Source organism: Camelina sativa, chromosome 2 (genome assembly GCF_000633955.1).
Source record: "Camelina sativa cultivar DH55 chromosome 2, Cs, whole genome shotgun sequence".
NCBI classification, from domain to species: Eukaryota; Viridiplantae; Streptophyta; class Magnoliopsida; order Brassicales; family Brassicaceae; genus Camelina; species Camelina sativa.
This window is the reverse complement of record NC_025686.1, coordinates 24,455,622-24,470,123: the sequence shown is the minus strand read 5'-3', so window position 1 is coordinate 24,470,123 and position 14,502 is coordinate 24,455,622. Positions and strand designations below refer to the sequence as shown.

Genomic DNA, 14,502 nt, shown 5'->3' with positions numbered 1-14,502 from the left:
TGCTCATGAAAGCGTTGGAAACCTGAGTATTACTCATGTTCCTAGCTTTGATGGGATTTACCATCCTATTAACAATGATACCACGGATAAGAAAACTCAGACTCAGACGTTCACATATGTACCAAAGTTCACGGTTTTTTTTACTTTTTCACGACGGTGAAAATTCTGTAGATTTAAACCGCTATTCACTAAACAGAGACATAACCATAAGTCAAGCTAAAATTAAAAACCCTTCGACGTCATACACCGAAGAGCAAAAAAAGGTTAAAAGAGAAAGCCCCATAAGTCGTTGATCGTTGACGACTCAAGGACAAAAAAACAAACATTACGAGAGAGAAAGAGAGAGAAGAGACAAGAAACAACTACGTGTCTCGTCGTAGATCAACCACCACAACACTTACGTTGTCAGAACTTTGTCTAGCCAATGCAAGCCTAGTCAGCAACAGCGACGCCTCTTCACACGCTTTATCTGATACATCTCCTCCCCCTCCGACCACCACATTCCCCGCACCGGCGCCATCCGTTTCAGGCGAGGATGTAAGTTGACCGTTGACTTTTCCTCTCAAACACATGCGAACGACGCTACATGCAGTTTCGTTTGAAACCACGTCCCAAAGACCGTCACTTGCTAGAATAAGGAAATCGTCTTCGTTGACCCGGTCCGTCACGGTTACTTCCGGTTTACTGATTACGTAGGGCTTCAAGTAATTATCTCCTGGTAAAAAGAAAAAGAATAAAACCGCGGCGAAACGAGATTTAATTATCAATTTATCATCATTATTGAAAGTACGAAAAATAAACTTTGTACAAAACACTAGCTAGGACAGGGACAAGAGTGTTTCGTCAAGTGTAATCAATTAAACTGACCTATGGCTCGTGACATTGCAAGTATTCCAAGGACACGTGGGCCATCCCAGTAGACAACTCTACCACCCGCTGCTTCAATCCGGTCTAGCTCGTCCGGACGGTCCGGCTGTTACAAAAAAGTAATAACAAGAGAGAGAGAGAGAGAGATCAGAAGAGTCATTGATTTGATGATAACAGTGACACGACGGATTAAAGAATCTTAAAACTCATAAACTTTATCAGATCCTCTAATCTAAAAAGTCATTTACATTATTTAATCACCGTCCAGGTGTTGCATGCCCATTACACACAATTGGAATTTTCCAAAACCAAAAAAAATTAATACTATAAGAAAGAAAGAAAATGCATTAAACAACGAGAAAGCATGAAAGGTAAGTTTCGAAGGCGACACGTAACGAAATTCTCGTTTTCCATATCAGTATTACAGTATACCATAACCGTAGATCTGACGGATGAAAAATTTGAAGATGCCAAAAAAACAGAACAAACATCAAACGATAGAAAATAAAACACAACCTTATGATCGGAGGACAAAGCAACGGCCTTCCCATTACGGCAAAGAACAGCACGTGAGTCACCACAATTCGCCACGATGATTTTCTCCGGGGTGAGGACTGACACAACCGCTGTAGATCCCACGGCGTCGCAGCCCGGCCTCTGAAGCTCGCAACGGCATTTCGCCGCACCGTCGTCGGCGTTCAAAGCCACAACCTCCATGTCCATGCGCGTGAAGCTACGCGCCATTGACTTTTCCCAGTCAGCATCAGCTTCGAACTCTTCACGCACAAGCTCGTGTAGTCGTTCTCTACATCTCTTCGCTACCTAAATTACCAACAACAACAAAAAAAACATTAAAAACGACGTCGTAACGATCCATTAAGATAAATTATTAAAGATGAAACGGTGTCGTACATGGGAACAGCCATGGCCATCGTAAACGCCGCAGTAGTGAAACCCTTCCGTTCGTTGACGGGAAAAAAACGGATGAACAGCAACGGCGTCTTCCATTTCCCGTCTTCTTCCACATACTGAAGCGACGCCGTATTTAGGATAAGCGTCAGGATCAGGCAATGCCTCAACCGTCGAACTCAAAGACTCGCATAAAACGACGACCTCCTTCGCCGTTTCGTAGTACACGGCGGATGCTGAGGCTGCTGCGACGGTGGCTTCTCGTCCCCTCCGTTTCTGTAACTCTCCGTCGACGAAGACAGCGTCTTGTTCGCCGGAGACAAACTTAAACCGCCGGATCTCCATTCTCCTTCTTCTCGCTGCTTGAGAAGAGCTTCGTTCTCGTCTCCTCGTTGTCGTCGTCGTCGTCTTCTTCATAACCTTCGCCGTCGTTTTCGTCATCACCGTCTCGTTCTCGTAACAAATCTCAGCCATGCGATCGTCGTAACTGTTCAACATTCACACACCATCGTCATCATCATCACTCTCTCGTTCGGACAAAACTATAAAAAACCTAGTGAACGAGACGAGACACAGGAAAGAGAAGAGTTTAAGCCATAGAAGCTTTATATTTAGCTTCTTTCACGAGAGGGTATATAAATATAATAAAATCGTCTTTTTATGTTACGGGCAGGTCTTTGCCCGAGACTTCAAACGGGCAGATCAAACAAAAACTCTCAAAAAATAAAAAATGAAAGAATGAAGAAGAAGAGAGAGGAGCTTTGTGTTGAATGGCGTGACGTATCGCTCCTCTATCTGGACGAAGAAATCTTGACCGTTGATTTTAGCCACGTGTAAAAATGGTACTTCTCTTTGAAATCGCGATACGAAAACACTTACGTGTGCCAATCAACTTCTAACACAACTCAGACCTAAAGTGAAAAGAACCTTTGATGACACGCATGCGATCTCTTTTTTTATTTTTATTTTATAGATTTTTACCAAATTTTGTTATGGCAATTTTCTTTACCAATTCCAGTTGTTATGCTATAAACAACAAGTTTATTAACTTTATTAGATATGGTAAATCAACCAATATTTCAATTAAACAGGTGGAAAATAATTTTAATTTAATTTTCAAGACAATTAATTTGGTGTTTTAGTGATGATGATTCATCGTGTTTGTTTTATGGTGAGCGTGACAATACGGTATATATATCATCTTTTTCAAAAAAGTTTGGTGTGTTTAAGGAGAAAATTATTGTAGGAAAAAATTGACCATGTGTGACTACGAAACATAAGAGCAAAAAGGTGATAATTAGTAGAATATCTGAATACGTCACTAACAAGTAGCAAATATAAACTTGGTGTGGCGAATACATTTTAGAAACATTTTTTTAAAAAATATATAGATAATGCTATATTAAATTAAAAATTAAAGGTGAGTTAATTTTGTGATTTAATAACACTTGTTTTCTTTTATTTGTTTGCTTGTCTGGTCTACTCTGCATTTGTTCCATTTGTGTCATATCCGTTTCTTTTTTATTTTATGCAGCAAACATGTAAAGTTTTAGAATAATAATAGATATGGTTTTTGACATTTGTTATTGTGAATCAATATTCAAAGATTTTTTTTTTGTAAGGATTTGTTACCTGTTTTACAAATTGACAGCATGAAAATGAATTTTTTTTTTTTTTTTTTTTGTGCACCAACATAAAAATGAATTCAAATACAAACTTTCTTCATTCTTTTTGACAGGTATATGACAGTCACATGATTTCTAAGTGTGCAATTTTATGAGACACCCATGACTAATTTTCTATTTTAACTTTGATATATCAATATCTAATGTGGCATACCATAAGAATTCAATTTTAGATATCGCCAGACTAATCTTACGAGATACCAGTATGGCAGTATGTAATGTTTGACACACCATAACTTTTTCGTTTGGGACGCTAATATTCCGTGAACTAAAATAAAATTTGAACAAGTGACAGCATCATTACTTCTTAATCAATATAGTTTTGAGAATTAAGAAGAATAAACAATCGAAAATAATAAAATGTTCAAATATCTTGTAATTTCTTAAGGTTACAATTTGTCAAAATTTTAGATAACAGTCACCAACTGCATATGATAATACATTGACATATCTAATACAAATTACTTGGTCACATGTTCAGTCTCTACAATCCATTAGTGAGAAAATAAAATATCCAAAAGGACATAATCTAATCAATAATATTAATATTCACCTAACATATATTAAATTATTGTTGATCCTATGAATTAATATCATAAAATTATAAGAAACGAATATGCGGAAAAGTGTTGAATAAAACGATTTTTATTAGAGGAAAAATAGAAAAAAAAAACAGACATGTGATTGTGGTTAAACCGTTAATTTGGTAAATTATCATTTAGCTCTATTTTTTTAGGTAACCGGATATTTGGTAATGAAGTAAGTGAGCTATAAATAATTGCAGTTTATACATAAACATTTGTATTTCTTCCGACATGTCAAATTCATGTAAAGTTGTAAACTATACAATATAGTATACTAAAGATTTCCTGAGAAAATAATGAAAATAGTAGTTTTTTTTTTGTTATAAAAATAAAATATCAGAAAAGGCGTCCAATGAGAGAGAAGTACGTAGATATGGGTATTGGGTTCTATTTGACAACTGCGGGGACCACTTCCCTAAACATTTAACAACGTTGACCCCTTTCTCTCTACCCTTGTCTGACCTCTTTTCTTCCTCCATACTCGACACGTGTTTACATCCTCCACTTATGTCTTGACGCAGTTTTGTTTTGTAAAGATCAAGATTCATTTATTAGAAGAAAATTAGGGATGTTACGGGCATAAGGATTGTGTGAGAGTTTGTAAGTTGGGGTTTCAACTATTCGTTTTTTTCTTCTAATTGTTTGGTTGGGATTCATCTATTTATATAATACCTAAACCACTAGCTAGGGTAATGTATTTACCAACAGCATAAATAAAGTATGCATTTTATACGCTTTCAAACGGATAAAACTTGTTTATATATTTATAATATTTCAGATATTTAAGTTTGAATTATTCGTATCCAATTCGGACACAAAAAATGATTGAAAAAGTGTTAGCAGAATCAATGATTTTGATACGACGGGATATAAGATAATAATATATTATGGCTAATAAAATTCAAATGGTAATGCTTTGAGTGCAAACTTGCATAGAAAGTCTTGTGGAAACGAAATTCTATATTCTTGTTCTCTACGAAATTCTATTCGTTTAAGCTATATTTATACATATAAAAATAAAAAAAAATGAATTCATGTCCCCGCAAAAACATTATATGAAATGCTAAAAGAATAGTTTCGTGAGAAAGAAAAAAAACTTACTAAATGAGATTTGAGTGGATAAAATACACCAATGTGATGTTATAGTACTATTGCAATAGTGAAGCGTAAATCCAACAGAAATGAAATGTTTTAACTGTTAGACACCATAGATCAATTATACCATCGTAGAAATAAAACCATCAATAGAGTTTGATCACTCATCATATCCTATATAATTTGGTCTTCTTTCTATGTTAGTATACTATTCTTAAGACTAAAGCCAGTCTAACACAAAATCTCAAGTAACAAAGAAAAACAAAACAACAGTTGCTATCTTGAAATTGAAATGAAAAAAAAAACCTAAGTTTATGTTCTTCCGGATACTATTTATTAATATTAAAAACTAAAAAACTAGTAGTAAAATGTAATAGAAGAAGCTCATCTTTATGCGGAGCATTTATATAGGACGTGGCAGCAAACAATAGGAAGACGTGTGAGTTGGTGCAAAAGATATTATATTAGCAGCCGATGATTATAATTTGGGCCAGGGTCCTACAGATTTTTCAAAAAAAACGAAGTGCGTGTGTAACACATGCCACGTGTTAGCTAAAGTTTGATAGCAGTTGCCAGGTTTTTGAAGTTGACAGTAGGCAAATACATTGCGCCACGTGAATCCCTTTCTCTCTTCTATTATTATTTTATCGAAGCCACCAAAATTAAAGAATGTATTATTATTATTTGTGTGTTTACAAATTACTTTCCCTAACATTTCTCGAGTTTTATACCAACCATCACTTTCAAAGGCGATATTAGATTCCATCAAACTTTAGTTTACGGTTTTCGTTTTCTTAGCTTTGTATTGGTTCTAATATGTATACTGTTGGTATAAATAAACTAGCATCGTTGATAGGAAAAGGAGAAAGAGTAACATGGCTACGTAGTTGGAGAGGTTTTTTGTGGTTTAAATGTTAAGACTTTAGAGTAGTTGGAGAGCTTTCGGTAACGAGACTTCTAGTTGTCTAGCAATGCAAGGTAGTGTGATTGAAAAAACAAAAAAGGTAGTTTGATTTGATTATCTAACCTTTGATGATTTGTAACTTTGAATAATTGAAACCTTACCCATTTGTCGTTGCAATTTCCACATCTCACATTAATAGTTTGGTACACAAATTCCAAAATTTTTTTTTTTCATCATGATCGATGCGGATGCAACGGTGCCCAATCCGATAAATGTTCAGTTGTGTGTTTCTTGTTTTTATTTTGAAACGTAGACGACACCAAATCCAACATAATGCATCTTTTTGTTACGATTGTTTGAGTTATAGAAGGGAAATTTTGTTTAAAGCTTTTTTCAATTCATAGTAGAGTTGCCCAACATCAAAACGAATATATAACAAACATTTTGTCGAGTTGAAACTACAAGTCTCCTCGTCTATTAGGTGTATATGGAAAAGAGCTTGTAATTTGAAATAAAGTTTGGCAATTACGAGGAATGAGTGACGCGTGAGAGATAGTACGTAAACTCATAAATAAGGTTTTTTGCTTTTGGGTCTAGTAGTCTAGTTTTGAGGCCTAATGAGACGCGTGTCGGACGCAAGCCCCACGTTGCGGTTTTAAGGTCGTTGGGTTTATTTTTTCCTTCGCAGTTTACCTAAGGAAGAACCTTCAATAGTTACGACGTGCCAGAATTTTTTGTCCGACACGTGTGTCCCCGGGGGCAGATTTTTTTCAGTCAAGACTGCATGGCCGGCAGATTGCGTTGTGTTAGAAAAAAAGTTACGTTACCTTCTCGACATTTGTCAATTAAAACGCCAACTATTAACGTCTTTGCACACTTTATTTCTACATAGAAAAAGAACGTTTTACTTTTCACTAATGAAAATAAAAACGAAATCACACACTCGTAACTGATGAGTAAAATGATAAGTATAATACATCATTAAGCTCTTCATCTTTTATATTCTAATAAGAATATTGGAAAACATAAGTCACATAAGGGCTAGTATCTTCGCCGGAAAAAATAATTATACATACGATAAAATATTAGTTTCGGATTGTTTAAGTTGTTGTATTGTAGTCGAATTTTATGTTTTAGATAATAACTAGTTTTTTTCTGGTCGTCTACACTTCAATGATTCATATTAGTTACGTTACCGCGAGTTTTAGAATCCATGACCATGACGAAAATATCCAATTCTACGGTTCCGTTCCGTGATTGTTATTTATTATCTCTGCTCCACTTATTAGATAATATAACTATCCCATTTCATGTGATTAATTCGTTACTAATAAAATTATAGAGATATATCCAATATCAAAGAATTGCTTCGCATTTATAGATTTGTTATTTAGTTTAAGCATCTTTGTAGAATAAATAGTTGTTATAGTATATGACATACCTGATAACCCTTCAAACCGATTCAAACTAAGTTGTTGAGTGTTAACCTCGTACATTTTATAAATAGTGTGGTGAATTTTATATTACTTTCAGAGGCAAGAAGCCAAGAACAATACAGCATGTGAAATTTGACCGTTGGGACGTACGTTTGGTGTGGGTTGCTCATCTAATCTAATACACCAATATAATAATAGTATTACTATAAGTTAGGTCAATTAGTATAATCAAAGATAACGAAACCGTCCCTCAATCAATGTTTAAAGATGCTTATATATTTTCTCCAGATCAGTACCACGTGTTACTAGAATGCGACATTTTGCATAACTATTTTTTAAAACAAGCTATCATTTGAATTGACGATTGTCCGGGAGAAAATGGAAAAAGAAGTGTAACTTAAAAAGACTGAAAACCAAAAAAAAAAAAAAACCAGAAAATTCAAAATTTCTCCACCAGAAGTTTAAAATTGCTCATGCTTTTCGTCACGATACAAACGACACATGTCGATTTGATTTTTATATGCTTATAAAGAACCCCAAAATATGAAATGAAAAGCATGATTCGTGTCATGAAAGGCACTTGGCAGTGATATACGTAAACTTTCGTAGAGAATAATTATTTTATATCTTCTCAAATAAATTTTCACAAGTGAGCTACTTTGTGTAACAATTTTTAATTGATCTTTACTTTCTATATTTCGATTGTCTACTTAACCTGTTGAATGTTCCATTATCAGTTAGTTACTTAACCTATTTCAAGTGCCTAATCTATTCAGAGTCGGCGCTGGGAATAAATGGGGTGCAACAATACCTACACCCTTAACCAATTTAGCTGAATGAAAATTTTTGAAAAATTGAGGGCCAAAATATTACTTATCCCACAAACGGCCGGAAGCACATACTTGGCTTGCTAGGCCTCAATGCCGGCTCTGAATCTATTACTATTAGCTAATTAAAAAAACGTCGTTGTAAATTGCGTCCCCTAATTTTATTGTATTTGCTAACATTCCTCGAATCTATATATAATAGCAAACCCACTTTTTTGTGTCAATTTTTAATCCAACGGATGAGATTAGTTCCAGTTTTAATCCAACGGTTTAAAATTATTAATCGTATCTTTTCGTCGCCCCCCCATCTTTCAAAATTCACACCTTTTAGTCTTTGCATCTTTTTGTTATATCTCATGGTTTCAAAAATCACATCCATTAATTTTTACACCTTTTAAATCACACCTTCTTAGTCTTTGCATCTCTTTGTTGTACTTCCTAGTTTCAAAAATCACATCCGTTAATTTTTACACCTTTTAAATCACACCTCTTAGTCTTTGCATCTCTTTGTTGTACCTCCTGGTTTCAAAAATCACATCCATTAATTTTTACACCTTTTAAATCACACCTCCTTAGTCTTTGCATCTCTTTGTTGTACCTCCTGGTTTCAAAAATCACATCTATTAATTTTTACACCTTTTAAATCACACCTCTTAGTCTTTGCATCTCTTTGTTGTACCTCCTGGTTTCAAAAATCACATCCATTAATTTTTACACCTTTTAATTTCACATCTTTATGTGTTACACCTCTTTATTGTACCTCCATGTTTCACATCTATTAATTTTTACACCTTTACATTTCACACATCTATGTCTTACATCTCTTTGTTTATTATATATAAACTTTTCTTGACTACATAAACAAGTTTCGAAAAAAAAAATTCTGAGTACTAAAGAATTGTATTATTGAAGTATTTTTTTAACTTTCAAGCATCAATCTCTAATTCAAGGTAATTTAATATTTTTGCTGCGAATGACCTGTAGTGTTTCTCGGTTAGATTATTATTACTGTTAGTCGACACTATTAAGTTCATACATTAATCTTATTTTTGTTAACTTTTAGTCTCTTCAAAATTTTTAGCCTTTCCGGTTTTTATGTTTTTGCATGGCTAATGTTATTAAGTACGTGTGCCATATTTTTTGCATGGCTAATGTTTTTGATTCTCAATGTGCAGATTTTATTTTTTGACTTTTTGGAAAAACCAATACCAAGATACGAGAGGCATGATGATATGCAGTGATGCTGGAGCTACGGATAAGCCAAATTTTTTTAACAAACATGGTATAATTATAATTTTATATATGTTCTTATTTTAACCCTTTTTTTTCTAACAAACATGGTATAAATGTTAATTTTTTTTCCATTAGATGTTCATGATCCAGGTTAGTTTGCATTTTTTGTAAATAAAGTTTTTAAAAATTTTAGTTGAATTATAATTTCTTATACTTTCTGGGTATCAAACATTTTGATAATATATTGAAATATTACAAATGAGCATGGAAATAGAGAGCTTGTGACAACACAAAATCAAATTCTATAAAGCGTAAGCACGACCAAATGACAAGTCAAGTTAGAAAGAAAAGATCTACTAAAGGTAACTTATTTAGTCTTTGATGACTTTCTAATCTGTATATACAACTTTTTAAAAACATAATGTATAACAGTCACTTTTAGAGTGATCTGGAATCTGCCAAAAAAAAGAAAATGCAAGAAATTTATAAAATTAGTGTTTAGCCTAAAGAAGAGAACATCAAAAGGTGAGATATTATTATCACCTGTTTCACCACATCGACTTTGTTTTCGCTGTCGTTTATTGAAGAACATGATGGTACCGATTCATAGACATAAGTGGGAAATCAAATAGAGGGGGATGCAGCCTGGATGGAGAGCAGTCGACACGGTGGAATGGGATGGATTGGGAGAGACCAACATAAAATCCTATGTTCTATATTTTATTAATTTTCTGACTTTTTTAGTTTAATTGAATTACTTTGATTGAATAGCTGATGAGTGTACAAGTTTTTGTCTATATGCATTCTTAGTCTGTTACGTCTTGGATTTTTTTTCTTTTCCAAAGAGGAATATGTGATTTGAAGCAAATATTACAAATCCATGTATCAAATGTGTTAGTAGGAAATAAGGCAATCAAGATTAACCCATTAAAAGGGAGGAAAGAAGGGGGTCTTTTGAGGGAAAACGTGAGACCAATATGCATGTAACTGTGGAAAGCATTATAGCCAAATATATATCTCTAAAAGTTGTAGCTGAAGAATGTGAGTTACTCTATACTAACCAATTAGGTTTGATTGGTCGGTCATATAAAACTCGGTTTTGTACATATCTAAAAGTGAGAGAAAAAAACATCCACAAGCATAAGTGAAATTTTATATATGGTTAAAAGTAATGTTCATAGTAAATCATTTGTATACAAACTCCACTTGCTTACAGCATCGAAATATTGATTGTGATTTGTGAATCAGTAATCTATGGAAAGAGAAATCGCGTATCAAAGTGAAGGGGAAACGAAACTCAATCCAGCCATCTACTCCGATCTCAATCTTCAACCTTCCTTCGACAAGTGGCATTTAGTACTTTCTCGATATAGTAAATTAACCAAGAGAGAAGCAGCCTCATATGTATTTCGATTGCTAATGATCAACAACAAAGACAATTTCTAATAGCGATTTAAGAAAGGATACCAATATATAGCACCATATGGTCGGAGACAAACATAAGTGAACTTTTATATATGGTTAAAAGTAATGTTCATAGTAAATCAAGCTCTAAAAAAGGCTAACTTTTGTGTGTGACAACATAAAATATAATAACATTGAAATGAATCTTTGGCTTTTTAAATAGCAGAAAGCAATAGCAAGAAATGAAAACGATCAAATTGATTGAGAAAAGAAAGAATTTAGGATGAATTACAAATGTTAAATTTCAATTTAGGATTTCACCTCCCCGTGCGGCAATGCACGGGTCGCTTTCCTAGTATTTACAAAAGAAAAAGAAAAAAACATGCCTCTCTGAAGCCATAAATACTCGAATATTTTAATATGGGCCTAAAATCCACTTTTCCCGACATAACATTTTACTGGGCCAATCATTAATAATATTAATTGGACGAATAAATCCACTTTTGCGCACATAACATTTTACTGGGCCAATCATTAATAATATTAATTGGACGAATAAATCCACTTTTGCGCACATAACATTTTACTGGGCCAATCATTAATAATATTAGCCCAAAAACTATTAAATGACAATAAGGAAATTGAAACGGACGGCTGAGATTGCATCCTACGTTTTGCACTTTTTGAGTCGGCGTATTTTTCCTTTTCTCGGGTCGAGAATTGGACCCGGAACAACTAAATCTTACTTCGGGTCGGGTTATAAGCATCTATAAATACCCTAATCTCTAAACGAATCATACCCGCTTCTTCTGATCACCTTCTTCTTCTTCTTATTCGTCGTCTCTCCCAAAACGTTTCGTCCAATTAATCTCTCTGCTTCACTTTCTCCACCGAAGGTTTTGTATACTTTCTCTCTCTCAATTAGGGTTTCTGATTGAAGTCCTCGATCGATTCGTCCAGATTGAAAGAGTTTTTGTTGATTTTGTAGGGTTTTTTTTTTTTTAATTTCGCGTTTGAGCTGTATCGCGATGGTGTTATCCACAAGCAATAGTAGCAACACACACGAATATGTCATCGACGACGTTATCAGCAAAACTCGATACGATCTCGTTTACAGTGGAGAACTTGATGAGAGTGTTCTGAGGCAGATTCAATTGGTTAGTTATAACTTCTTTCGATTTGTTCAGGTTTTTAGGGTTTTTTTCTTCCTCTTCATCTAAACTGAACTGATTGAATTCTATAGAAGTGGAAAACGAAGATGATACAAGCTGGAGTCATAAGCGGTACGACGATGGAGACATGTTCTGCTTCGATTCCACAACCTGTGACTCCGGAGCCAAATCCTCTTCTTCTACCTGAGCATGCTCAATTTCTTGAGTCGAGTCCATCCATGGTAAGGTTTCTTGTTCGTTAAACTACTATGGCTGAGAGGTGTCACATATAGATTTACTGATGTTGTAAAACGTTTCCAGAGCCTTGTGAATGTGATGATCTCCCCAAAGAGAGAGTGTGACGGATTTGATTATATTCCTCAGCAAGATGGAGCGAGAGACCTTGTCACAGATCCAAACACTTATGCTCCTTATGGTATTATTTTTGGATTTGAGTAGAATGCTATTGATTGACTCGGTTTCTTCTTGGAGAAGTTTTTCACTTGTGTGAGTGATGAAGATGTAGATGAGAATGAAGAGCTTTTGAACGAGGACGATGATGAGGAAGACGCTATTGATGAAGATGATATCAACAGCATTCCACATTTAGTCATGTGTCAATTTGATAAGGTAAAACAGACTCTTGTTTTCTCACATATATTAACAATGATTGACTAAAATACTAATACTAACTTCAACTGTGTGCTGAAATGTTGCAGGTGAGGCGTTGCAAGAATAGGTGGGAGTGCAAATTCAATGCGGGCGTTATGCAAATAAACGGCAAAAATGTTCTTTTCTCAGAGGTTAGCTAAACTTCTTTGGAGATATTTACAACAACAAAAATTGTTCAACTTCTTTCACTTGGTTCACACATCCTCTCTTTTTTCTACAGGCCACTGGAGATTTCAACTTCTAAAAGATGCAACGAGAAGCACCCTCTCTTCTGATTTTACAGAACATATTTTGGCTTTGTTTCAATACCTCTATGCAACTGAAACAGAATGGAAAGAATTTGTGAAATTTGACTATTAATGATCAAAATCCAGAAACATGAATATCTTCTCTATGTCTACAACTCTGAACACTCAACTCAACCAAAGTATAAAGAAAGGGGTTCAACTTTTAAGATAAAAAAGTAAGGTATAATCAAAATCCAAAAATTTGTTTCTTATGCAGAACCAGCATTCTTGCCCTTCTTCTTTTGAAGTTTCTTCATGTAGAATTCGAGCTCTTTTCCTTCCAATATGTACCTGTTTCAAATCACACACAAGATCAGCCTTTAAACTCAGAGAAAAACACTGATTAAGAAGTGAAGTCTCTTGTTGTTTACCCATCAGCACGGCCACATTGTCCAGGTCTTGATGAGATACATGCAAGCAACCTTCCACTGCTAAACTGCTCTTCAAGGTGAGAGTCAAGTGCTCTGCCTTCTTGTCGGGTCTCAAGCTTCCTTTGAACATGATTGCTTTTCTTCACTTCCTCAGTGGCTACCGCATCTCCTTCCTAAAAGATTACAGACACCAATCAAATCAGAATCGTCTTACGAAAAAAAACAACAATCAACAACACCAAGTCATCATCAAAGGATGAAAACAAACCTTGGTTGCAGCAGCAGCTGCTTTCTTCTTACGACCAATATCAACTCCATAATGTTGGAGATACCATTGTTTAAACGGAGCGGCATCAACTTGAACAATAGCACTCTTCACAAGAGTTTGTGTACGAACAAGCTCATTGTTAGATGCATTGTAAGCAACATCCAAGACTCTGGTCTTGCGGGTCACAGCTTCGCTTCCCCATGAGTAGTTTCCTGTATCAAGTCTCAAAGCTCTCCACTTTACGTTCCCACCACGCACACGGATCCTCCTCACTGTCTTGTTACTTGATAGCTTAGTGTTAGCTGGTTGCCTTCCAAGCTCATACCTTTTTAACAGATAACCAAAGTTTTTAGTTTATATGATCAATTCCGCATCAATCAGAATTGTGTTTCAAGAATGTAGAAGACACAAACCAAAATCAAAGAAAACGAAAAGCTTCATGATTCATTTTGATTCCAATCTAATCTCTGATTCAGGGGAAGGTAAGAAAAACAATAATAAAAAAGCTTACTTTCTCTTCTTCCTCCACATCTTTTGCTTACCACCAGTGGCACGTCTCTTGTGAATTGAATCACGAGAGATACCTGCAAACAACATACACAGAATCAATCATTGGTCAATACAACACCATGGAAGAAGACTCTATTGGAACGATGAATGAAGAGGAATATGAAAAAAAAAGTACCCATGATTTCAAAAGCTTTTGGTTCTCACGAAGCTTTCAGAGGTTTAAGAATGGGCGGTGGAGAAGATGAAAGAGCTATAAATAGGTTACTACTAGTAGTATCCCAAACACAGACAAAAACCCT

At 34.9% G+C, this 14,502-nt stretch overlaps 3 protein-coding genes across 3 annotated transcripts; 1 reads left to right on the top strand and 2 right to left on the bottom strand.

Moving 5' to 3' along the window:
* Positions 88–2,466, bottom strand: LOC104736390 (probable protein phosphatase 2C 78). The gene is made up of 4 exons (XM_010456364.2): positions 1,780–2,466; positions 1,384–1,689; positions 868–973; positions 88–715 (listed from the first exon to the last, which is right to left on the bottom strand). Exons 1-4 carry the CDS (start codon positions 2,272–2,274, stop codon positions 363–365), a joined length of 1,260 nt encoding a protein of 419 aa, XP_010454666.1. The 5' UTR covers positions 2,275–2,466; the 3' UTR covers positions 88–362.
* LOC104736379 (transcription initiation factor IIA subunit 1-like) lies at positions 12,212–13,066 on the top strand. Its single transcript, XM_019237333.1, has 4 exons — positions 12,212–12,531; positions 12,616–12,725; positions 12,815–12,898; positions 12,988–13,066. Exons 1-4 carry the CDS (start codon positions 12,432–12,434, stop codon positions 13,009–13,011), a joined length of 318 nt encoding a protein of 105 aa, XP_019092878.1. The 5' UTR covers positions 12,212–12,431; the 3' UTR covers positions 13,012–13,066.
* On the bottom strand, positions 13,098–14,451 carry LOC104736370 (40S ribosomal protein S8-2). The gene is made up of 5 exons (XM_010456342.2): positions 14,379–14,451; positions 14,205–14,277; positions 13,694–14,018; positions 13,426–13,598; positions 13,098–13,345 (listed from the first exon to the last, which is right to left on the bottom strand). The coding sequence occupies exons 1-5, from the start codon at positions 14,380–14,382 to the stop codon at positions 13,264–13,266; spliced, it is 657 nt and encodes a 218-aa protein (XP_010454644.1). The 5' UTR covers positions 14,383–14,451; the 3' UTR covers positions 13,098–13,263.